General features: G+C 42.9%; 4 protein-coding genes across 4 annotated transcripts; all 4 read right to left on the reverse strand.

The window, feature by feature from the left end:
* Positions 1–2,493: 2,493 nt before the first annotated feature.
* LOC143208109 (uncharacterized) lies at positions 2,494–3,258 on the reverse strand. The gene has a single exon (XM_076422191.1). The coding sequence runs from the start codon at positions 3,256–3,258 to the stop codon at positions 2,494–2,496; it is 765 nt and encodes a 254-aa protein (XP_076278306.1).
* Positions 3,259–9,582: 6,324 nt separating this feature from the next.
* LOC143208402 (uncharacterized) lies at positions 9,583–10,164 on the reverse strand. The gene has a single exon (XM_076422838.1). It carries the CDS (start codon positions 10,162–10,164, stop codon positions 9,583–9,585), a length of 582 nt encoding a protein of 193 aa, XP_076278953.1.
* A 26-nt stretch (positions 10,165–10,190) lies between these two features.
* LOC143208110 (uncharacterized) lies at positions 10,191–10,932 on the reverse strand. The gene is made up of 2 exons (XM_076422193.1): positions 10,497–10,932; positions 10,191–10,246 (listed from the first exon to the last, which is right to left on the reverse strand). Exons 1-2 carry the CDS (start codon positions 10,930–10,932, stop codon positions 10,191–10,193), a joined length of 492 nt encoding a protein of 163 aa, XP_076278308.1.
* A 552-nt stretch (positions 10,933–11,484) lies between these two features.
* On the reverse strand, positions 11,485–13,266 carry LOC143208111 (uncharacterized). Its single transcript, XM_076422194.1, is given in 4 exon segments — positions 11,485–11,574; positions 11,669–12,137; positions 12,211–12,768; positions 12,770–13,266. Coding segments are annotated over 4 exon segments (1,614 nt in total).
* Between the last annotated feature and the right edge of the window lie 10,594 nt (positions 13,267–23,860).

Consider the following 23,860-nt stretch of genomic DNA (forward strand, 5'->3'; position numbering starts at 1 on the left):
CTTTGTGGAGACTAATAACGCCCGCGAAATATATTCTCTTCGCACGTCCGTTGACCGACGGGTTCCTCCCGTTAGCGAATGGAATTTTATCCTTCACAACTACCGGCAGCTATGGAGCCACGTCGGTGATTCGACAACGCGTTCGCGGACACGACACACTACCGAGCCAACACGAGAAAGATCACTCTATCGAAATGAGAACTGACAGAAGCTTACCCAGGGCAACGATGGATGGTCTCACATTCTCGTCCCTCTGTGTCCGGCAGCTCGCTTCGCAAATACCATAGTTCTTATGCAATGATTAAGGTTCGAAATTCGCAACTAGTTTTCGCTAAAGCCAACGAGGAAGTGATCTCTCACGGTGTGACTCGGGAACGCGGAAGCGGAGCGTCCCCCCCTTGCCGCTCTCGTCCCCCCGCACGCAGTTCGACCTATCGCTAACAGATTTTCGTACGGGGCCTAGCCCTGCGCGACGGCCCCTGGCGTCCGGCGTTCCGTTGGTTCTCCGGCAGCGATGCTCGTTGATTCGCCGCTTCCCTCAGAGGCGATCGACGCGAGCCAATCCGGCAACTGGCCAGGTTTCTCTCCGGATGAGGCGACGGCGAGACAGCTGAGATCCCTGGCTTGACATCGCATGTCCTCGTCGGCGCCTCCAGGTTGTCTATCCTGGGCCACGTTGATCCCTCTCTTCCTCGGGGTCGGAGTATTCGCCGACGCCGATCCTTTTTCCGTTTCTCGGCGGGAGAGGTGCTTCGGGTCCCCCCTTGGGGCCCGACTACGGTCCTGCAGACACGCGACGCTCAAAAATATAAGTGCTCGCCCATGGGTCTCGTTCGCGCCCAGGGCGAGCGCTCGCCACGGCGCCTCTCGCGTATTAGGCTGCCAGAGGGTGACCCGGTCTTCCGATAACCGGCATCGGGTGACGTTGGCAAAACTGCCACGTCACACTGTATGCACTTAGTTGAAGTTGATAATTTTGCAAGCTTCACATAATCGTTTAACTGATAGAATTCCACAGTTATATCACCAACATGCACAGCATTCCCTGAGTTGGCAATGTTCCGCAGAATGTCTTCTCTCTTCCGTAGAAAATCTTTCCACGTAGCCATAGAAAATTGAATTTCATTGCTGTGATTGTCTCCTATAGCCAACTCAACATGACAGCAACCACCAATTCGAACCCCAATGTCAAGATATTTGTAGCATGTATTCGTCAAGGGATATCTCCGGCCCAATATACGCACCATGTGCGTGATACTCTGTTCCGAATTATCTGCACTGATATTAAATGAAACAATTAGGAAAGAATTTTTTTCAGTTGCAAAGAAACAATAATGCATTTTTAGCGGTTGCCGGAGTACTTACTGTGTGTGTAATTGCGGAGGATTAAACTCATTATTCTGCCGCGTTGCTCGAGAGTTGACGGTTGCGGACCACATAGTTGATACTTTGCCGATCGAACCAACAATGGCGTTTCATAGCCTCTCGCTAACCCCTCGTTCTTTCCAGTTTTTAAAAGTGCAAACATAGCAAATTCATGTGGTGGTGGGGGGCATCGCGCTAATTCTCACAGCTTTGGGACAACAGGCATGCAGAAACTGCAGTGTCAACATTTTTTTTTGGAGACCACAGGATGTGTGATATTTTTTTTTATAAAATATGATAATCCTGAGGAATGAACAGGAATCTCGGCGCCTGCAAAAAAACTGCGGCGTTAGCATTTAAGATGCTATTTGGTTGACCTTGATATTTTTTTATGATACCCCTTAGGAACGAACAGGAATGTCGCAGAAATTGTAGTGTCAACATTTACGACGCTATTTGGTTGACCTTAATACCCCTCAGCAACGAATAGGTGAAATATGATACACCTTAGAAACGAACAGGAAGCTCGCAAAAATTGTAGTGTCAACATTTAAGACGCTATTTGGTATATGGGAAGAAATAAGCGAAGTTCTAGTAAAAAAAATTTGTTAAATAATACATTTTATTCAAAAACATGGTTCTTGTCGATCAGTATATAATTTACACAGTTTCAATACATTTTCCATGGCACATACGCCAGTATGGAATGCACATCTATGCAATCCCTTTTGCATTAACGATAATCTTGGCACATCCTCCAGATCCACATCAAGAGCTTCTATTCCAGTTAATTTCCATAACCATTTTTTCTTTTCCAAACCCCTGACAATGACCTGCTGCGTATTTTCCAGAGCCAGTTTCAAACAACTTCCGGCTGTTTTGTATGGAACATATCCATCTGCCCAACCTATTCCATGATGTTTGTGCGTTAACCATCGAACCTGACGTGCTGTACGTGTTCAGTAGCAGTTAATCGATGGTATTCAAATGGTGGCATGAATATCCAGTGCAATAGTTTATTTCCATCTCGTAAAATGGCTGCTTCTTTTACAATGAAACCGTTTGCCCCCGACTTGAAACCTTGTAGATCGACGAACGTTACATGGGTCATCATGCACCCACCGCTTGTTAAAGTATTCTGCGCACGACGTTGGTCAACGGGCTGTACTCGACTATACGATCGTGTATAATTAAACAGTAAGCAGCTGTGTTCACAGGCACATTATCTCTGCACTCGAAATCTATGCGCACATCAATGGTTGCACTTTTGACAGACTCGTTTTGACGAGAGCAGTCTATGACCACAAATGGACCCTGTGATAAGAACTGTAATTCATCCAATAGCGGCTCACTGAATCGATTACCATAATATGAGTTTTGAAATCTTGTGTACATGTCATAAAGTATCGCATACTTATTCTTTTCAAAGTCCAAGTTTAGGTCGTTGTATGGGTACGATTCGGAATTTAGGTACAACCGTATGTTTAACAGTTTACAATCGTCGAATTGATTAGCACTCTTCTGCAATTGATTCTTCCTATCGTTCTGCAATGCGAATATGATGAAACGGGGTTTCTCCAATTGTGTTACAGTCTTTATCGCCCACGTATGCTTCGTAGTTGTTTGCAAATGTGGATATTCGTATAGATCCCAAGAGCGAAAACTCATAGGTATCATTTGTCCTCTCTCGAGAATGCGTAGTAATGACAATTTGGTTACTTCTTCCAGACTTATGTGTGGCATACGCCACTGAACTTTGAATAATTCGATTTTAGGTCTTAAAGTACTAGAACCATTCAATGCGTTTAGATCATTTCGTGATCGAATTAAGACTAACTCTTGACGCACGTTAACGGTAATCTTGTTATAATCTTCACCGAAGCCAAATAGCATATTGAATGGTATGCAGAAATTGAAATCTGCGCCATCCAGTTTACGATGCCAGCCTGCGGTGGCCAATGCTTTACTTTTTCCAGGAGAGATGGATACATGTGTTTTTAACGAGGTCGTTATTCCAGGATTTCTACAGCGGTCTATTTCAACTTCCATTCAGTTCATATCGAATTTCATCAAACATGAAAGCAGCACAATTGGTATCGAGAATAACATTGTTGCTTGTTCCTTGAGGTGGAGTCTCTGCTAAAATGATTTTTCCTTCAATGTACAAGAAACTCTCACACGGTAGCGTATACAGATCCTGCTGATGTATCGGTATCCTTATTTCATCACTATTTCCGAGAGTAGTATTTGCATAGGGATTATATGTGTGCACTTCTATCTTAGTTATACGATTATCAGAGGTTGGCGTATTGCCAATGGCCAAAATGTCGGACATTATTGCTTTACAATAAATCCCAACGATTGTAGAAAACGTATGTTCTGCAAGCTCAAGTTCTTCTTCCTCGACGATGGTGCTGTGTGATAATTTGTTCGACTTACTGTGTCGATGAACGTATTTTTTGTAGCGACTGCGATTAGAGGTTCGTCCGTTTTGTTATACACAAGCATAATGCAGCACTTATTCGTAGATGCGTGGATCTCGCCGTTTTACATGCAGTCTAACCGTGATTTCTTCTCCACGAAAATCAATCAGACGATTGTTTTGGTCCACCAAACGTATTTCTAAATCATCTATTCTTCGCACGGAAGATAAATGATTCGAGGTGGAGTTTCTGAGATCTTATATCCAGGAGGAACCCTAGGTGAAAATTCATGAATAATGTGTACGGGTTTATCATTACTATATGATCCAGCTGTTATGCTACATTCCACTCTAATCACGTTGATGCTTATAATATTCACAGGAGCGTCAGACTCATACCACATTTTAGGTGGCAGAATACGGTTTGTAAAAAATCCAAGTAGTGATCCTATGTTATTGGGTTTTTCAAAATTAATCTTATAAGAACAGTATATTTCACTCTTCATCGTATTATTGTTAGCACGAATGATGAGAGGGTATTCGTCGTTGTTCCCCGAATCATGTCTGGTGGGATATTGTCGCAATATTTCCCGTTTCAGGTACTTATTGATTGCATCCAGTTCGTAGGATCCTTCGGGAATTACAATTTCTTCATCATTTTCTCCGAAATAAAATTTATTATTGCGAACATCGACATTCGGTATCGTGTTAAACGTTTCAAAATCCACGAGGCCCAATTCATATTCATGACTGCTCAAATCTATCGAGGGAAAGTACTGAACTGCGAGCGTACTGCTCTTACTCGTTAACGTTAGTGTCAACGACGAAGGTGTCATGTTTATACGAAAGGTTTAAAGCACATAATGAAATTGTATGTATCGATAATGTGCATTTATAATGAGTTTTCCTCAAGAAATTTTACACACAGTTGCCCGCATATGGTTTGATTGAAATTTTGAAAACGTGTATGATTGTAAGTAATTTTTGCTGAGGATCCGAAGTATGCAATAAGTTCCGCAGGTGGTCGTAGATTACCAAAACTATCAAAGTATTTTACAATATGATTGTGTTTCACGTATGCGACCCAATGTGTACCGGGACCGATGCTTTCATCCAAGTTTACTATACCACTCTCATTTACATTTGCTCTTGTCGGAAGACTATCGCGCATGTATACTCCGCGAAAATGTGGTATATTTTTCCTTCCTATATCCTCAAGCTGCCCATTTGTCATTGGTTGTATCCCTAGTTTTTCGTAGAGTGAATTTTTTTTTGTTTTTTTTTTCTTTAAACCGGTACCCTTCTTATAAGGTGTGAGATAAAGTCCATGAACTTCTATAGCATGATTATGACGCTGCATTTCCTCCAACTGTTTTCGTGCAGCCTTAGCGTCATTCACAACCTTCGCGATGCCGGCAGCACCACCAGTTAACGACCCTATAGCACCCAATGCAGGTAAGAGGAACGGGAGGAAACCACCCCGCTTTGCTATAGGTAGAGTTCGCCTCTTCTTACCACCGTTACCAGTGTTCTTTTTTTTTCTTGATCCCCATCCCAAGCATCGTCTTAGCTTTCATCGCAGCCCAAACAGTTGACGCAGCTATCTTCTCACCTAACGTAGCGTCCTTCGCAAATATGCGACGATGTGCTCAATCAGCTAAAATGTGATCTACCTTGTGACGATTCGTCAAATCTTTGATACGAGAGTATGTGATGTCGTGTTCTCTACAGGCCGAGTCTAATGGATTTATACCGCGATCACCGCGAGCCAAGCGTTTGCGCAGCCGTGTGCCAGGTCCACAAAATTGATATCCAGACATATGTAACTCAAACGGCAATTTATTTATCAGGGTATTTAGAAGTCCTGCTCCACGTCGGCGTATGCATGAGTAACAATCTTTTTTCATATGTTATCTATGGATGAGCATATGTATGTGTTACAAGTATGGAAGTCATTTCTAGACTGATTGATATCTCTGGGCAACGTTTGTATAAATATTCCCCATACCCACACTTATCTGTTATTATTACAACAGTCGCGATGCAGATCATTAGGCAACCTGTGAAAATTCGAGTAATCTCAGACAGAAAGTTTGATCATACTACCAAAAATGTTCTACGACATGGACCGTTATTACCTAACACTGTACGCGGTATAGTGTGCGGTCCTTCCAATTGCGGGAAGACTAATGTAGTCATTAGCATGTTGGAAAGTCCCAACGGTATGCGATTTGAGAACGTATACGTATATTCAAAGTCGTTGCAACAGCCAAAATATCAGTATTTGTAAAAGCTGCTCTCATCCGTAGAAAATATTGGCTACTTTCCTTTTTCACACAATACCGATGTCGTTCCACCTAACGAAGCTCTACCGAATTCTATATTTATATTTGATGATGTATCATGTGACAAGCAAGATGTGATTAGAGAGTACTTTTCCATGGGTCGACATTCAAAAGTGGACAGTCTGTATCTTTGTCAATCATATGCAAGAATTCCAAAGCACCTGATTCGCGATAATACCAATCTCCTACTACTATTCAAACAGGATAGTATGAATTTGCGCCATGTGTATAATGATCATGTATATACCGATATGACGTTTGGACAATTTAACGAACTGTGTGCAAAATGTTGGCAGCAAAACTATGGATTAGTCGTTATAGACAAGGATAGTCCTATGCACAGAGGTCGTTATCGACATGGATTTAATGACTATGTCATAGTATAATGGTATCATTTGGCCACAAACCCGCGTTGTGAACGGAACATTGAACAGTTGTCGAACGGTGTATCGAACAGGTGTCGAACGGTGTATTATACGGGTGTCGAACGTACACGTTCGACGTTGAACGGCATCAAACGGCTATTGAACGGGTGTCGAACAGGTGTTGAACGGATTGTCGAACGTACACGTTCGACGTTGAACGGCTGAACGGCTGAACGACATTGAAAACGCTTCCAATTGAACACGGGGCAAAATTCTGCTGAACAAAAACAGGAAAAGAGGAAAAAAGAAGTGTTAACGAAAGAGATTGCCAATACGAGTGAAGCTATACGAAAAAAATATTTGGCAATAAAAGCTGGAAAAATGGATACCGATGCGGTGTTGGAACATAGCTTGCAACCTGTGATAAGACCCCTGAAAGAATTGATTGAAAACACAAAACCGATTCCCAATCCAATTCTTCAAGAGACATCTTCGGAGCCAACATCCTCATTGTATCAGCAGCAATCACCTGTCTTTAATGCTACACCTGGATATCATGGAGAACCATCTTCAACATCACCTATGCCTAACGCTGCACCCCAATATTGTGGATTGAAGCCGCCTGTGCTAAACGCTACACCTCGGTATCGCGGATTGAAAAGAGTACGTGCGGAAACACCTTTAAGACCAACACCTTATCGATTACCGAAACGACTTTGTCCAGATTCCGAACCTCCTGCAGAAGAAGTATGTACAGACGAAACAGAACCACTTGACCAAAATATTCTCGAAACCACAATGCGTGAGATTGTGGAGAATCCTGAACAGCATGAAGAAGCCACTACATATTTGAATCAGAATCTCGGACCGCTGTCACAGGAATATTTGAACTTCTTTTTCACAGATAAGAAAAAACAGCTTGACCATGTGTATGGTGTGTACTATGATAAAAATGCAATGATGCTTGGGGATAAGAATTTCGACGTAGACATGGAAGATAATATAATTATCAATAGTATAAAATACAAAGGAACACCTGGTCTTTTCGAACTAATTTTCAAGAGAATCCCCGACGATACGATATACACCGATGCAGACAAACAGAAATATAAGAGTATTCTGTTATCAACAAATGCGCACAGGCGCAACCATAATGCTGCAAATCCCCTATTGAGTAACAGAGGATACAAGTATAAACATATAATTGCACCGCTGCTTGAAATACGACCTCGCACTGGAAGAGGGTTTGCCTCCAAGTCATTTTTGATGAATACATTACCGGAGAACATGGCGACATTACCGGAGAACATGGCGGTTACCGATAATGCGATTAATTATGTACATTGGGATGATCCGAATGAATTAGTGGATAGAATAAGATTACTGGTGTCATCGCGAGCTGCTGGGCATACCGGACATGATAATGAAATTGTTTCAATAATCGAGGAGCTCCGAGAAGCGGGTTTGATTATAAATTAAAGACGGTTCTGATCATGTTCATCAGTACCTTTTCATGATGCCTATCAACAAGTTCGGTGCTATGCTCCGAAACGAGTCAAATAAAGATGGTGAAACATGCAAGAATTACGTGCAATCGAGCGCACTTTGCCTCGATGGCGATGCTTTCGACGCGAGAGATCGAAAGATAAGACGTTTAGCAAGCCCGACGAATGATGCCGATGCTGTGAATAAGGTATACATGGACAAAAAATGACACATATTTTGAAAGCATGTGATGCCAAGAGTTCCAAGCTGCGGGAAGAAATACTAACCGAACTCAAATTCTTACGTGAACACATACTCGAGATGATGCATGATACAATTGTAAGAATGACATCATTGAACAGAAATGAGGGACCAATTTTTTCTGAAAGCTTTGAAAGAAATAATGGTTAAAGTTCATACATTACGTCGAATGATATAAATATATTTACATATTTTGAAAGATGTCAGTTTCCAGCGAGAATGCATTCGCAAGATACCAATCGCAATGTCAATGTAAAGTTCATAGATCGGATCATGCGATTATTTTTGTGCATTTTAAATTTCTTTTGTTTAATCCTAAATCCTGAACATGAGCAAAGAAAAGACGCAATTAGTGGAGGAACTGCATGCCCCCGCCAGACGGATTTTTCCACGACGTCGAGTTTTAGTCCATGGGTATGACGATCTATGGCAAGCCGATCTCGTAGGTATGCAGCCTCACGCACGCATAAATGGTGGTAATAAGTACATATTAACCGTTATCGATGTGTTATCCAAATATGCATGGGGCGTACCGCTCAAGACTAAAAGTGGGGGCGAGGTAGCTGCAGCGTTCAGAATGATATTTCGAAATCGATGTCCGAAAAATTTACAAACCGATCAGGGAAAGGAATTTTACAACAGTGAGATGCATAAACTTTTGACGACACATGGCATTAATCATTATTCTACATATTCGGTTATGAAAGCTTCCATCGTAGAACGGTTCAATCGCACATTGAAGAATAGCATGTGGAAAGAGTTTACACTTAATGGAACCTATAAATGGATCAATGTGCTACCTCATCTAGTTGCAAAGTACAATGCACAAAAGCATAGAACTATTGGAATGCGACCGTGTGATGTCACCCCTACCATTTCCAACAGACTCTTATACACAGCGTATAACAACATAAAGATTGCTGCACCGGCGAAATTCAACGTCGGGCAGTCTGTACGCATCAGCAAATTTAAGACCATTTTCGATAAAGGTTACACACCAAATTGGACCACTGAGGTGTTTGAGACAGTCAAGGTACAAGCAGCTAATCCGGTAACTTATCTACTGCAAGATTACTGTGGAAACCCCGTTGCTGGAGGATTCTATGAACACGAATTGCGTCACGTTGCCAATCCAGATGTACACCTAGTGGAGAAAGTGTTGCGTACAAAAGGAAATAAGGTGTATGTAAAATGGTTAGGATTGAGTAATGTAAATAATTCATGGATAAATAAAGACAATGTATTATAAACATTTATTAAGAACATTTATTATAAACAATTTAACGTATTTAATGAAAAAAAATATATAATCTTCTATTTATATTGAATATAATCAATTTTATAGCTGCGAAGGAATTTGATAATGGCCCCACGGCAATGTTTCTGTTGAGTTAGGTATGATATACCGTTTGTCATCATATGGACTGAGAGCAATTTTGCGCTCTGATATAGTATACACTTTGTGCAATTTCGATCCTATACATGTCTGTGTACGACTCATAGCAATTTCATCTTGCAAACATCGCATGTAATCATCAAACGTTATCGTTGTCCTTACAACGCTAGTCTTTACACCTTTTGCTTTTTTCGTATCAGATTTTCCATCAACACGCAATGTATACATTTTTGCTCTTAGCCCAACAAAGTCTGTCATTTTCATCCCATTGTTCTCGTCTTTCATCAAGCCGGGAACCTTTTTATTTACAAGTGGGATATTATACTTATTCTCTATCGGATAATCGCTTGTGTCGAAACGGTTAATATGGCGCCTCATGGTTTCATAAATGTCCTCACACATAATATGATAAATTAAGCTGTCGGTGTCTGTGTACATTACCTTACAAGTTTTACCATATTGAGGAACCATATACTCATGATGAAATTCGTACAAGCAGGTTTTGGATATATCTAATATGCACATACCCACATAGATTGGTTTGTTGAATTTCACCATGACTTTGCGCAACTCCACAGCAGCCAAGTTTCCGGAAAATACACAGCGGCTGTGGAAATTTGGTTTCGCGATCATTGCCTCTGCACCATATCGCCCATCCCAATGTGTCACGAGTTTTACGTCTACATGATTCCGAACATTTTCCATAGTTTTACCGAATACCGCGTTGTTCATCAATTTGTACAAATTCTTTTCAAAATCGTTACTGGCATTTGTTCTAAACAGGGTATTTAATTCTATGTATTCGCGGAGCCATGGTGACTGTGCGAATTGGAGGATGCAATGAATCTTTGTAATACGAAGACCGTGGCGCGTGCACTGCTGCAGGTTATAATAGTGTATCACGTAACGCTGCTTATCATGTAACGTTGCAAGCAACTTGGCCTCTCTTTTGCTAGGTGGTTTAGCACGTGTTGGACAGAATGGTAGGTCAGCGTGAGCATCATGCAGACTTTGCGGATATTCTAGATCCACCTCGAGAATGTAGCCTATGGGTGAATCAGCAGCAATCAAAGATATGTCAAAACTTTCAATGTTGTTAACCCATTGAAATTCGGCATATGGCAAAGGCTGACACATTGCCCATCCATACAAATTGTTTACATCTAAATACATCAAGTATGATGATGGTTTGGATGGATCGTACGACTGCATGTACTTGTTATTGGCTTCAGCATATCTACCGGAACATTGGCTCAAACCGCCGCGTATACCACGTTCGATAAACATCACCATATCGATATCAGTTAATAATTCAAATCTAATTTTTGTATGTTTCAGCATAGCATCCCACGTGAAACCTGGTAACGTGTAATAGTATGCTGGATCTAAACCATAGCTCTTAATGCACGTTTTACGAAAATTTTCAAAAACGTCAGCCAATAACAAAACATCAGTTTTCAAATACAAATCGCTGTATTCACCCGTTAAAACGCTGCCACACATTCTCGGCATGCGCATAGTCACGTTCCGATACAGTTTCGCATGTCAGCGAACTGTAAAATGACTCGAGCGGCGGCAAACAGAGATCGTCTAATTTATCCACGCAATCCAGGTATTCATACGGAAAGACACCCTTTCGCGTCAACAACATGAAATTTTCTATTGAAAGATTTTTAAATTCTGAACGTAAAATTGTCAATTTATTTGTCTCGAGAAAAGATGCTAATTTGTCCAGACTCGTATTCAAAAATTTGTACGAATCGATGAATCTTAATTTAATAGAATTACGCGAATCTGATTCCCGATCTTTAACATTTTTGGTAAACGAAATATATTTCTCTTTAGTTATAGGTAATACGCCGACATTACCCTCAAATGCATTAGCGATTTCTTCAATAATAAAATGCGAATCGTACCCGGATAAATTATGGAAAACTATTGGAACACAAAACGAATTTTTGTAATTTAAATTGCAATCTTGATGTGCGGGGCCTCTATATCGTCCTGTTAGATGGCAATGATCGCGCACCCGTATATCGTTTCCCTCAAATGGCTTTTCACAAATGTGGCAATGCGATGCGTTGATAAATGCCTCGCACTGTTCATTTGTTAGCTGCTTCATGGGTACATTACTAGATAAAGCACATTTAACAAAATATGCTAAATTTTCCAATTCTCCAACGAACCATGAGACGCACTTCGCATCGCGACGACATCGATATACCGATAGAGATGCATCATATGAACAATGCACATAGTATGCGATGCTAAATACTCTATGTGATTGAAGTTTCCCCTCCCCGCAATCTTCCATCTTCTCCAGAGTACATTCTAGGTCTGCGTACACCACAAATGGAAGCGGTTCTTTCCACATATAGTTACCGAAGGAGAGCCATTTGTCGTCCTCGGTAGGTAATACAATGGCACAGCGATTCAGTTCTGCACAGTCTCGTTCATGGGCCCGCAATCTTTCGTTGGAAGGAAAGTAATGCAAACACCTGAAAAAAAAGAAAAAAAATTTATTTTCATGTGTTATAATATACCATGATACTTTTGTAAATGTGTACATACCGATCACAGATGAATTTCATATGAGCGTTTTTGCTCAACTGTGCGCTAACGAGTCGTGATAGGTTCTTAATCCACACATAATGCCCCACAATACTATCGGTCTGGTCTTGTATGTACAGCAAGTTGACGTGTCGATTCCTCTTCTGATTGGTGATACGAAGTGGAAAAAATGATTTTACCCTTTTTTTCTTCTCGAAGATGTCTTCAAAACCATACACATTGATCGAAATATCATTCAACTTTTCGAACCGGGTAATTTGATTCAACAGCATGGGAAACTCGATGTCTTCAAAGTTTAAAACATTTGTGTATTCCGGGTACGAACTTTGACGGTTACTGTTAGCAGTCGCTGGATTCAGAGCTGCCATCACCGACCATGCAAAGCATGCATTGTCTTTGGAGTGAACATTAATTGTAGCTTTCTTCAACGCTATTTCTCTCGGTATGTTGATCTGACACCCTGCATACAGTGGGTTAAATTTGTTGATACCAACTGTAAGATTGAGTATTCGCGACAATGCCCATCCGCTATTACGTTCCTGAAATTCTTCCAACGATGATTTCACAGTTCTTTGTGCCAACACTTTTGCGCGAGCGTTGATCACCTGTCACAAATTCACCATTAAACACAGCGTTCACTTTTAAAGACTTATGTTTTCCCAAAGCGTTCCGTATTTTTTCAAGCACAATTTCCCTCGCGTCCTGGAGGAAGCTGAGAGGTTCAATGTAATTGGAATTGATAACGGCACCTGTTAATATGCGACCCTTGAAAGCCGAGTCTATGTCATGCCATATGAGTCCTGTGCTTGTATGTCCAGCACCTTCATGTATGAGACGTCTTCGTAAAGAATATTTTAAACTCTCAAGAGCGGCGATACTGGCGATCAATGACTGTTGAATACCGATCGATAATCGAGGACGTTTTGCTCGATTATGTTCTTTAAGCAACTCGAGGCATTCGTTGCATCTTTCCTCCCAGACAAGGTATTCTTCCTGCAATCTTAAGCTATAAGATTGGCCCCACAAATCGTGTTCAATTTTATGAATTTCTTCCATGGTTATATTTTTTTTTGCCTCACAATCAGTGACTGAACAAAACTAATTTGGTGGAGTGCATATATAGCCTCCCAAAACAGCAGACTCAGCAAAAAAAAGCCAATCGGTGTTGAAAAAAACACAGTCCAGAAACCACCGCTAGTTTTTCAGTGTCTCATTCGCTCGCGATACATCCATATCTCGAAATATTTACACAGCATTTTTTCGCACGCTCGATATAATATTTCGCAGTGACTTCCTGTCACCACAGTTTTGCGAAATTCCTAAGCAGTATCAAGGTCAACCATGCATGCGCCGAGATTCCTGTTCGTTCCTAAGGGGTATCATATTTCATAAAAATGGTCGATCAAGAACCAGTCAAATAACGTCATAAACGAAAAAATGTCGCACGCTCAGTATAATATTTCGCAGTGACTTCCTGTCGCCACAGTTTTGTGAAATTCCTAAGCAGTATCAAGGTTAACCATGCATGCGTCGAGATCCCTGTTCGTTCCTAAGGGGTATCATATTTCATAAAAATGGTCGATCAAAGACCAGTCAAATAACGTCATAAACGAAAAAAAATGTCGCACGCTCGGTATAATATTTCGCAGTATCTTCCTGTCGCACCAATAGCGTCTTGGACGAAAATATGCTGTCGCTGCAGTATTTGCATGCCCAGAGTTATTCTTTGACATATATACCAAATGTTCGCTATGTTTATGAGATCGTCGGTTGGCCAAGCGGCTAATGAGTTGGACTACCAAGCGGTAGACCGGGGTTCGAATCCTGTTAGAGTAAGACAGTTTTTTTCTTTAAAAAAATCGCAACCGCTTGTGACGTCACAGAAGTGGTGGGGGTTCCAGCGAAGGTGGTGGTATGCCTTGCAACAGCTCGTGACGTCACGGAAGTGGTGGGGGGTTCCAGTGAAGGTGGTGGCGGTAGGCTACGAAACGCCATTGTTGGTGTTCGATCGCGGAACTGCCGATTTCAAAATGTTCGATTGTAGAGAAATGGGTTCGCGATTGTTCGAATGTTGCCCGCCAAACTAATCTTAGACAACTCTTTCAAATTAAATAACGGATCGTGTGGACAAGGAATTGACTGGAGGAATCGCGTTTCGTTCGAGATCTGTTGGTGAACTCGTCAGTAAGGCTAATCCAACAGATCCTGCCTTAGACGCGCGCAGATCAAACCGTGTTGATCTGTATTGTAGTGAAATGTGCTGATCGTGTATGCAGCAATCACATGAGACGCTCAAGCAAGACTGGTCAGTGTTACTCGTTCAGAGATTCGGAAACGAACTGCTGAAAGTACTGGACGTTGGTCTTAGCGAGAGGTCGGTTAGGCTCCTCGTGGGTGGAGAGGTTGACCTTAGGCGAGGAAAGGGAAGTAGAATCTATTGTAATGAGGGAAAGAACTGTCCGGGTTGGTTCAGTCAACTCGTCGTTTACCAATCAGGACACCCTTAATTGTTCAAACTTCCTTCCATGGTGACTGAGAGGCTGGTCTAGTCGGAAGGAAGAGTGGGGTGCTACCTGGTATGAAGGCAAGAGCGGTAATTGACGTCGCTCGACGGTTGACTGTCGCCCCTTGACCGTATCCTTAAAGAATTGAATGTTTAACCTTGGACTGAGCTTAGCGAACGCGGGCGTACACATCTGGGGTTACACATCTGGGGTTGTAATTTATGACGGCGAGGGTTCTTTAGAGTTGTATCTTGAGTGACCGTGAATATTCTTAGCCCGGGACAAAGTAAGTATTCCGAGAATTGCCGGATGTACAAAATAACATTTGGCCGTACCTGAGTGACCGTAGCATAAATAATCTTCTAATCCGAAAAACGGTTGGTAACGGCTATATCATAAATAAAATACGAAGTCGACCCTTAAGCTCTTTATTTCGCGCGGCAGTACGGTTCACTGCAGATGCCATGGTTCTTTATGTTTAAAGGAGAATTTCCGTTAACGAATTTCTTGCGAGGAAAAACATTTCTTTGTGTAGGACTACGATCCGTTGCGACGGAACAGTTGGTATGGTCGACAAACTGTCAACACGTCTCTGGTGACGTCACTTCCCGCTAGCTGATGTCACTTCCTCATGACCTCCCCAAAAAATGGGGGGGGGTAAAAAAATCGGGCAATTACCCAGGGGGGGGCAATTACAGGGGGGCAATTACAGGGGGGATTGGTGGAGGGGGACCCCCCCTCCACCATGGGGGGAACCACCCTGATCCAGAACCGGCATAGCCTTACTACTATAAGCTCGAATGAATCGTGATTGTTCCGTCGCAACGGATCGTAGTCCTACACAAAGAAATATTTTTTCCTCGCAAGAAATTCGTCAACGGAAATTCTCCTTTTCACATAAAGAACCATAGCGTTTGCAATGAACCGTACCGCCGCGCGGAATAAAGAGTCTAAGGGTCGTCTTCGTACCTTATTTATGATATAGCCATTACCAAACCGTTTTCGCGATTAGACGATTATTTATGCTACGGCCGCCCAGGTACAGCCAAATGTTATTTTGTACATCCGGCAATTCTTGGAATACTTACTTCGCTCCGCGTTAACAATATTCACGGTCACTCAAGGCACAACTCTAAAGAACCCTCGCAGTCATAAATTACAGCCCCAGATGTGCACGCTCGCGTTCGTTAAGCCCGGTCCAAGGATAAACATTCAATTCTTTAAGGACACGGTCAAGGGTGCAACAGTCAACCGTCGAGCACCGAGCTTGCCTTCCACATCAGGTAGCGCCCCACTCTTCCTTCCAACTAGACCAACCTCGCAGTCACCTTGGAAGGAGGTTTGAACAATTAAGGGTGTCCTGATTGGTAAACGTCAGGTTGACTGAACCAACCCGGACAGTTCTTTCCCTCATTACAAAAGACTCTACTTCCCTTTCCTTGTCAAAGGTCAACCTCTTCCTCTGGCGGATTGAGCACTCGAGACCAAAGAGGACTGTTCAGTTCGTTTCTAGCTTTCGAATGGTCGATACCATCGAATCTTCCAAGCAGTCGAATACAGTTCTCAGTCAGTGTTTCAAGTAAGCCGTACTTCTTGTATCTTACAAATACAAGCGAAGTACAACAGACTTCTTGCTCTATCAAACAAGACGAGTCACTAATACGGATCAACATCACAGATCCGCGCGCGTATAAGGCAGGATCTGTTGGATTAGCCTTACTGACGAGTTCACCAACAGATCCAGGACGAAACGCGATTCCTCCAATCAAATTCCTTCGTCCACACGATCCATTCTTTCCTATTGAAACAGTTGTCCAAGATTTACTTGGCGGGCAACATTCGAACAGTCGCGAATCCATCTCTTCACGATCGAACATTTTGAAATTGATAGTTCCGCGATCGAACAGTGATCGTGCTTGCCTAATCGAAGTTTCTGTGCCAACGTCGCATATTTGCATGGAAATGCACTGATCTATCACGCGGAACAGCGACTCCGCAGAGAAATACACTTCTGAAACGAAGAATCGTCGAATCTGACATAAGCTCGAATAAATCGTGATCGTGCTTGCCGAATCGGAGTTTCTGTGCCAATTTCGCTTCGTTGCATGCAAATGCACTGATCTAGCACGCGAAACAGCGACTCCGCAGAGAAATACACTTCTGAAACGAAGATTCGTCGAATCTGACATAAGCTCGAATAAATCGTGATCGTGCTTGCCGAATCGGAGTTTCTGTGCCAATTTCGCATATTTGCATGCAAGCCCACTGATCTAGCACGCGAAACAGCGATTCCGCACGGAAATACACTTCTGAAACGAAGAATCATCGAATCTGACATAAGGTCGAATAAATCGTGATCGTGCTTGCCGAATCGGAGTTTCTGTGCCAATTTCGCATAATTGCATGCAAATGCACTGATCTATCACGCGAAACTGCGATTCCGCACAGAAATACACTTCTGAAATGAAGAATCGTCGAATCTGACATACGCTCGAATAAATCGTGATCGTGCTTGCCGATTCGGAGTTTCTGTGCCAATTTCAAATATTTGCATGCAAACCCACTGATCTAGCACGCAAAACAGCGATTCCGCACGGAAATACACTTCTGAAACGAAGAATCGTCGAATCTGACATAAGATCGAATAAATCGTAATCGTGCTTGCCGAATCGGAGTTTCTGTGCCAATTTCGCTTCGTTGCATGCAAATGCACTGATCTAGCACGCGAAACAGTGATTCCGCACAGAAATACACTTCTGAAACGAAGAATCGTCAAATCTGACATAATCTCGAATAAATCGTGATCGTGCTTGCCGAATCGGAGTTTCTGTGCCAATTTCGCTTCGTTGCATGCAAATGCACTGATCTAGCACGCGAAACAGCGATTCCGCACAGAAATACACTTCTGAAACGGAGAATCGTCGAATCTGACATAAGGTCGAATAAATCGTGATCGTGCTTGCTGATTCCGAGTTTCTGTGCCAATTTCGTACATTTGCATGCAAATGCACTGATCTAACACGCGAAACAGCGATTCAGCACAGAGATACACTTCTAAAACGAAGAATCGTCGAATCTGACATAAGCTCGAATAAATCGTGATCGTGCTGGCAGAATCGGAGTTTCTGTGCCAATGGCGCATATTTGCATGCAAATGCACTGATCTAGCACGCGAAACAGCGATTCAGCACAGAAATACACTTCTGAAACGAAGAATCGTCGAATCTGACATAAGCTCGAATAAATCGTGATCGTGCTTGCAGAATCGGAGTTTCTGTGCCAATGTCGCATATTTGCATTGAATGGATTTTCCGAATCGTTTGTCATCGGTACGCCTACGGGCAGGATAATTTCGGGAGAGCTACTAATAAAGTTAATAGACCGTAATCGTACTGTGCAACGACGACTATACCGACTTAGTCCCAACGAGAGACATACCGTAAGAGACAAAATCAGCGAGCTCTTGTCGGCTGGGATCATTAGGCCCAGCTGTTCTCCGTTTGCCAGTCCCATAATTCTCGTAAACAAGAAATATGGTTCCGACCGTTTATGCGTTGATTATTGAGAGCTGAACAGTAATACAGTCCCCGATAGGTACCCCTTACCGCTCATAAGCGACCAAATCCAACGGTTAAGCGGAGCACAGTATTTTACGACATTAGATATGGCGTCGGGTTTCCACCAAACCCCTATTCATAAAGACTCGATAGAGAAAACTGCATTTTGTTACCCCGGATGATCAATACGAGTATTTATCGATGCCGTTCGGGCTTCGCAATGCTCCTTCAGTATTTCAAAGGGCCATAAACCGAGCCCTTTCTGAACTCGGAAACACGTTTGCAGTATGCTACCTGGACGACGTTATGATTCCGGCCGACTCTATACAGCAGTCCCTAGAGAGGTTACGAATAGTGCTAGTGAAATTAAAATTAGCGGGTTTCTCACTCAATTTAAATAAATGTGCATCCCTAAAATCGCGTATTATAGTAAGAGAACCTCTGACGCCGAATCGCGATATCACTCATATGAGCTGGAGACGTTGGCCGTAGTTAATGCCATAAAGCATTTCCGACACTTCTTGCAAGGAAGACAATTTCTAGTTGTCACTGACTGCAACTCGCTTAAAGCCTCGCGTACAAAAATTGATCTTACTCCCCGGGTACACAGATGGTGGGCGTTCTTTCAGGCATATGATTTTGACATCATATACCGAGAAGGAAAGCGCATGAGCCACGCGGATTTCTTCTCGCGAAACCCATTACCGACCAATGACAGTCATAAACGAGTTGCACAGAAACGGGTTAATTTAGCCGAAATATCGGAGAATCGGTTACAGGCTGAGCAACGACGAGATGACGGACTGAACAAAATTATTTCTCAGTTAGAAAACAATGAAATAGATTCTGATACTGCTAGGACATATTTGTTAGAATCGGGAGTTTTGCATAGAAAAATACAACGTGAGAAATGCAGTCAATATTTGCCCATAGTCCCTGTACATTTTAGATGGTCCGTAATTAATAATATTCACGAGTCCATTATGCATCTTGGTTGGAACAAAACATTAGAGATGACTTATCAACATTACTGTTTTCCTAATATGTCTAAGTACGTTAGTAAATTTGTCGAAAACTGTATCACTTCCAAATTAGCAAAGCCTCACTCAGGTAAAACGCAAGCCGAGTTGCATCGCATCCCAAAGGTAAGCGTACCGTGGCATACGATTCATGTCGATGCTACTGGAAAACTTAGCGGCAAAAATAACGTAAAGGAATATGTGTTTGTGTTCGTCGACGCGTTTACCAAATTTGTTATTTTACGACATACAATCAGTATAGACGCGGCTAGTGCCATTAAAGCAATAAATTACTGTGTAAATTTGTTTGGGGCTCCGTAACTTTCGTGACTTCTGCGAGACCCACAATATTGACCTGCACCTAATCGCTACGGGTACGTGTCGTGCCAATGGTGAGGTAGAAAGACCGATGAATACGCTTATAAATATGCTAACAGCGGTAGAACTAAATAATAGCAAGTCCTGGCAAGAGTCTCTTGAAAGTGTTCAATTAGCATTGAATTGTACAGCAAATCGTACTACCAAGCACAGCCCCTTAGAATTGCTTATAGGCAAAGTTGCCAGACCAATGTCTTTATCAGTCGTTAATAACGAGGATGAGGAATTAGACCTTTCGTATATCAGAGAACAAGCGACCCAAGCGATCGACCGAAACGCCGCGAAAGACAAGACACGATTCGATAGTAGTAAAGCAGAAATTATTAGATTTTCGGTCGGAAACTACGTTCTTATAGAAAATCACGAACTGAATCAGACGAAATTGGATGATAAATTCCGCGGTCCGTATAAGATAGTAGAAGTTTTGCCTAATGACAGATACCGTCTGAAGTCTATAAATGGCAATAGAGTACTTAAATATGCTCATGAGCGATTGAGATTGATGCCTGATAGTTCTGTTCCCATAGAGCTTGATATACGTAGTAATTGTAGCGATATGGAATTGACAGAACGTGCCGGTGCCGGCAATGACAACAGTGAGGAAAGAAACATGTGAAACTCCATGCGTCGTGCTTATTAGTCGTAAGCCATTATTCCCAAATCCAGTGTAGCTGGTAAAGGAGGCGGGGCGATGTAACGGCAGGCGATGGATGTGTTTGGTCATGTTGATGACTGTGAGATGTGTGACCACATGGTTGGTCGGTTGCCACATGGTTGGCTTTGTTGTGCTGTGTCCAATGGTGGACACAGTATTTGGCATTGTTGTCTTGAGCTCACTGTGCGTCAGAACCGCTTGGCCGAACTGTCTATTTCATGATACCGAATGCATTTCAATATGTTTTGTTGAGAATTGGCTAACAAGGAGACCCCGCGTATCGAGACACCCAGATCTGAACGAAATTTTGTGTGAACATAGCTTAGACATCCTCATGAACTATCCCATTGGCTTTCTCTTGAATGGGCACCCGTTTTCGAGATAATCGATATTGAAATGCGACATGTAAGTTATATTCAATAAGTGAAAGCCTCTTGACACAGCGGTCTGTGGCCGAGTTGGTTGAGCGAATGTCTACCACGAGGTTGGTCGGGGTTCGCGTCCCGTGTCGGCATTTTTAAAAAAATATTTTTTTCACTTTTTTTTAATTTTTCTACGTTCTACACATTATTTTTAATATAATAAATAACAAGTAATCTAGTTTTACGATGGACAAGATATATGTTTGATAAAAATCTGACATATTCGTCGTGGTAAGTATTATAACGCAAATTATTTTTGCTGTGTTGAGGCCTTTAGCCAAAATACGAAGACTCTAATAAATTATCATAAAACAGTATCTTTTCAACTTCAGTATTTTTAAGTAATCGCCCTGTAGCGGCCATCGGCACGCACAATGAAACATTTGGCGTGAAAATGGTCGGGACGGTTTGCAAGGCAAGCAGCAATAAAGCTATTTTTGAGCCGTTTTTAATGCGTACAATTTATTGTTAGATGTTGTAGACCAGACCTGAGCGACAATGGCCCGAAAAACACATGTTGCTCTACTACTTTGGGACTGTCTTACCGAGCAAGAGAAGGAGAAAAACAGCAACATGTGTTTTTCAGACCACCGACGGCCAGGTGAAGGGATAAAAGAAAGGAAAAGAAATGAAAAAAAATATAAAAGATAAAAAAAGTATTATAATTATATAATATTATATTCATTTACGCCAACGTGAACGAGGTAGCGTTTCCGGAAGATTTAAAAAAAGAAAAGTGCAACTGCAACGAAAGTGCAACAGTATTTGTATGGTGTTCGTGGTGCAGAATATACTTATGTTTCGGGTGCTTTTTCGACGTCCATCACCCCACTACGTACTGGCGGGAATCGTGGTGTTAATATATTTAATTTCTTGCTTATTTGTTGTAAACTTATTTTACATTTTTTAAAAAGACTTCGAAAAAGAAACAAAAAAATTTCCCCGCGCGGAAACATATATCTTGTCTATCGTAAAACTAGATTACTTGTCATTTATTATATTAGAAATAATGTGTAGAACGTGGAAAAATAAAAAAAAAGTGAAAAAAAATATTTAAAAAAAATGCCGACAAGGGACGCGAACCCCGACCAACCTCGTGGTAGACATTCGCTCAACCCACTCGGCCACAGACCGCTGTGACAAGAGGCTTTCACTCATTGAATATAACTTACATGTCGCATTTCAATATCGTTTATCTCGAAAATGGGTGCCCATTCAAGAGAAAGCCAATGGGATAGTTCATGAGGATGTCTAAGCTATGTTCACACAAAATTTCGTTCGCAACCCGTTGACAGAGACGCGTAACGCTTGCTTATTGTAAAAGACAATTATGTTATCTCTTGGAATTATACGTCCGTGTAGGACTAAGTTTAGTTTTAAAAATAACGGTTTGGAAATTTCGGTTATGCGTTTACGGTCGAACGGCTGCGAGTCAGATGCTTGACCGTACCTTAGTAATTGCCCAGCGAAAAGGCAATAAAACGTTTCCCGTTTACCTGCATCCCTCATCGTGCAAGGAGAGATGCGAGATAGGGTCCCTGGAAGGGATGGGCTGGGGCCTTGTTGAACGTGACCACGAGGGGCAGAATGTTTTTGGCTGCGCTACAGTGAAGAGCGTTTGATTTTCGTAGACAGCTAGTTGTCGCGAGTGGAAGCGAAAGGAGTCAGACGTGAGATCGTGTAAGGAGATTCCGCCAGCCTCGTGGGCTCGTTGACGTGTCTCGCCGTTGCGCTACGGGTCGAGGATTGTGGTGTTTAACGGTGATCGTTGTTTCCCGGTTTATGTAAGTCCGCGCGTGCGAAGACAATGAGTGATCCGGAGAAGAACGTCTCTGGTAAAACCCTAGTGGGTCCGATGGAGAATCATACCGGTCAGCCTCCGACATATATTTTATCTTTTTATTATTTATTCTACTTTATTCCCCTTTATTTTGCCCCCCTTTATGTTTGTTGTGTTTTTGTCCTATTTATCCCATTTTATTTATTCACTTATAATTTGTTTATTTATTCGCTTATAATTTGTTTATTTATTGACTTTTATTTTATCTATACACGGTTTTATTTTATCTATACACGTTTTATTTATTGATTTTATCTTTTATTTTTACCTATTGTTGTTTTTATATTAACACTTTTATGTTTTTTTTTAATATTATATTTTTAAGTTTTATGGGGTCGACCAGGGGGTGGGACAAGGGGAGGGGACAGACGCGAGCCGGAACTCGCCTCTGTCCCCTCCTTGTCGCGTGCGGAAACCTCCCCCCTCAGCCGGGCGGGAACCCTTTGGGTTCTCTTCCCGGAGCGAGGAGGGGGGTCTCGGGGTCTCGGGACCCCAGGGAAGGGGGACACCGTATGGGTGACCCGCACGGGGTCCAAATAGCTTAGGTATTTGATTTTGGGGGGAGCTTCACTCCCCCCGGGATAGGGGCTTTCAAGCCGGGGCTGGAGGTGGTCGGTTGCATTCGATTACGAGATCCCGACCACCTCCAAACTAGCTCAGGGAGGTCACCGTAGGATTTTAAGTGGGTAGGTCTGGCCCTTCTGGACAGACGAGCCCCACATAACCCCGTCTTTCCCCCAGGAGGACGGGGTATACGTAAAGCATTTTTCCTACGTTAAAAAAAAGGTTAGGTTAGGTTAGGTTAGGTTGAGTCAGCGGCGAGGACGAGGATGGCGCGGGGACGTCCCCCGCGCCGTCGTACGACGTCCGCCCCCTCAGGGAGAGGTGGGAGGGCGTCGGGGTCAGTTGTAGCGGCGCGGGGGACGTCTCCCCGCGACGCAGCGGGTCCCCCGAGTGGGGGGACGGGGACTGGGGGGAGGGCGCGGGGAGTGTTCCCCTCCCCGCGTCAACTTATGCCACCCCCTCCCGGGGGGGCTGGGGTTCCGTTAGCGGTGCGGGGTGTTCGCGCCCCGCGCCGTCGTGTGCCCCCTCGTAGGGGAGCGGTGGATGGAGGGGCCGGGGGCGTGAGCTGACCCCGGTCCCCGGGGGGGAGTAAATCTCCCCCCGAGTTGGCCCGGCACCCCGAGACGATAGTGGAGGGGTGCCGGCCACCCCCCGGACGCTAGTTCCGGGGGAAGGCGCGTGGGGGTGGGGTGGGGAGGGTCGGGGCGTCCG

This window comes from Lasioglossum baleicum, chromosome 4 (genome assembly GCF_051020765.1).
Source record: "Lasioglossum baleicum chromosome 4, iyLasBale1, whole genome shotgun sequence".
Taxonomy (NCBI): Eukaryota; Metazoa; Arthropoda; class Insecta; order Hymenoptera; family Halictidae; genus Lasioglossum; species Lasioglossum baleicum.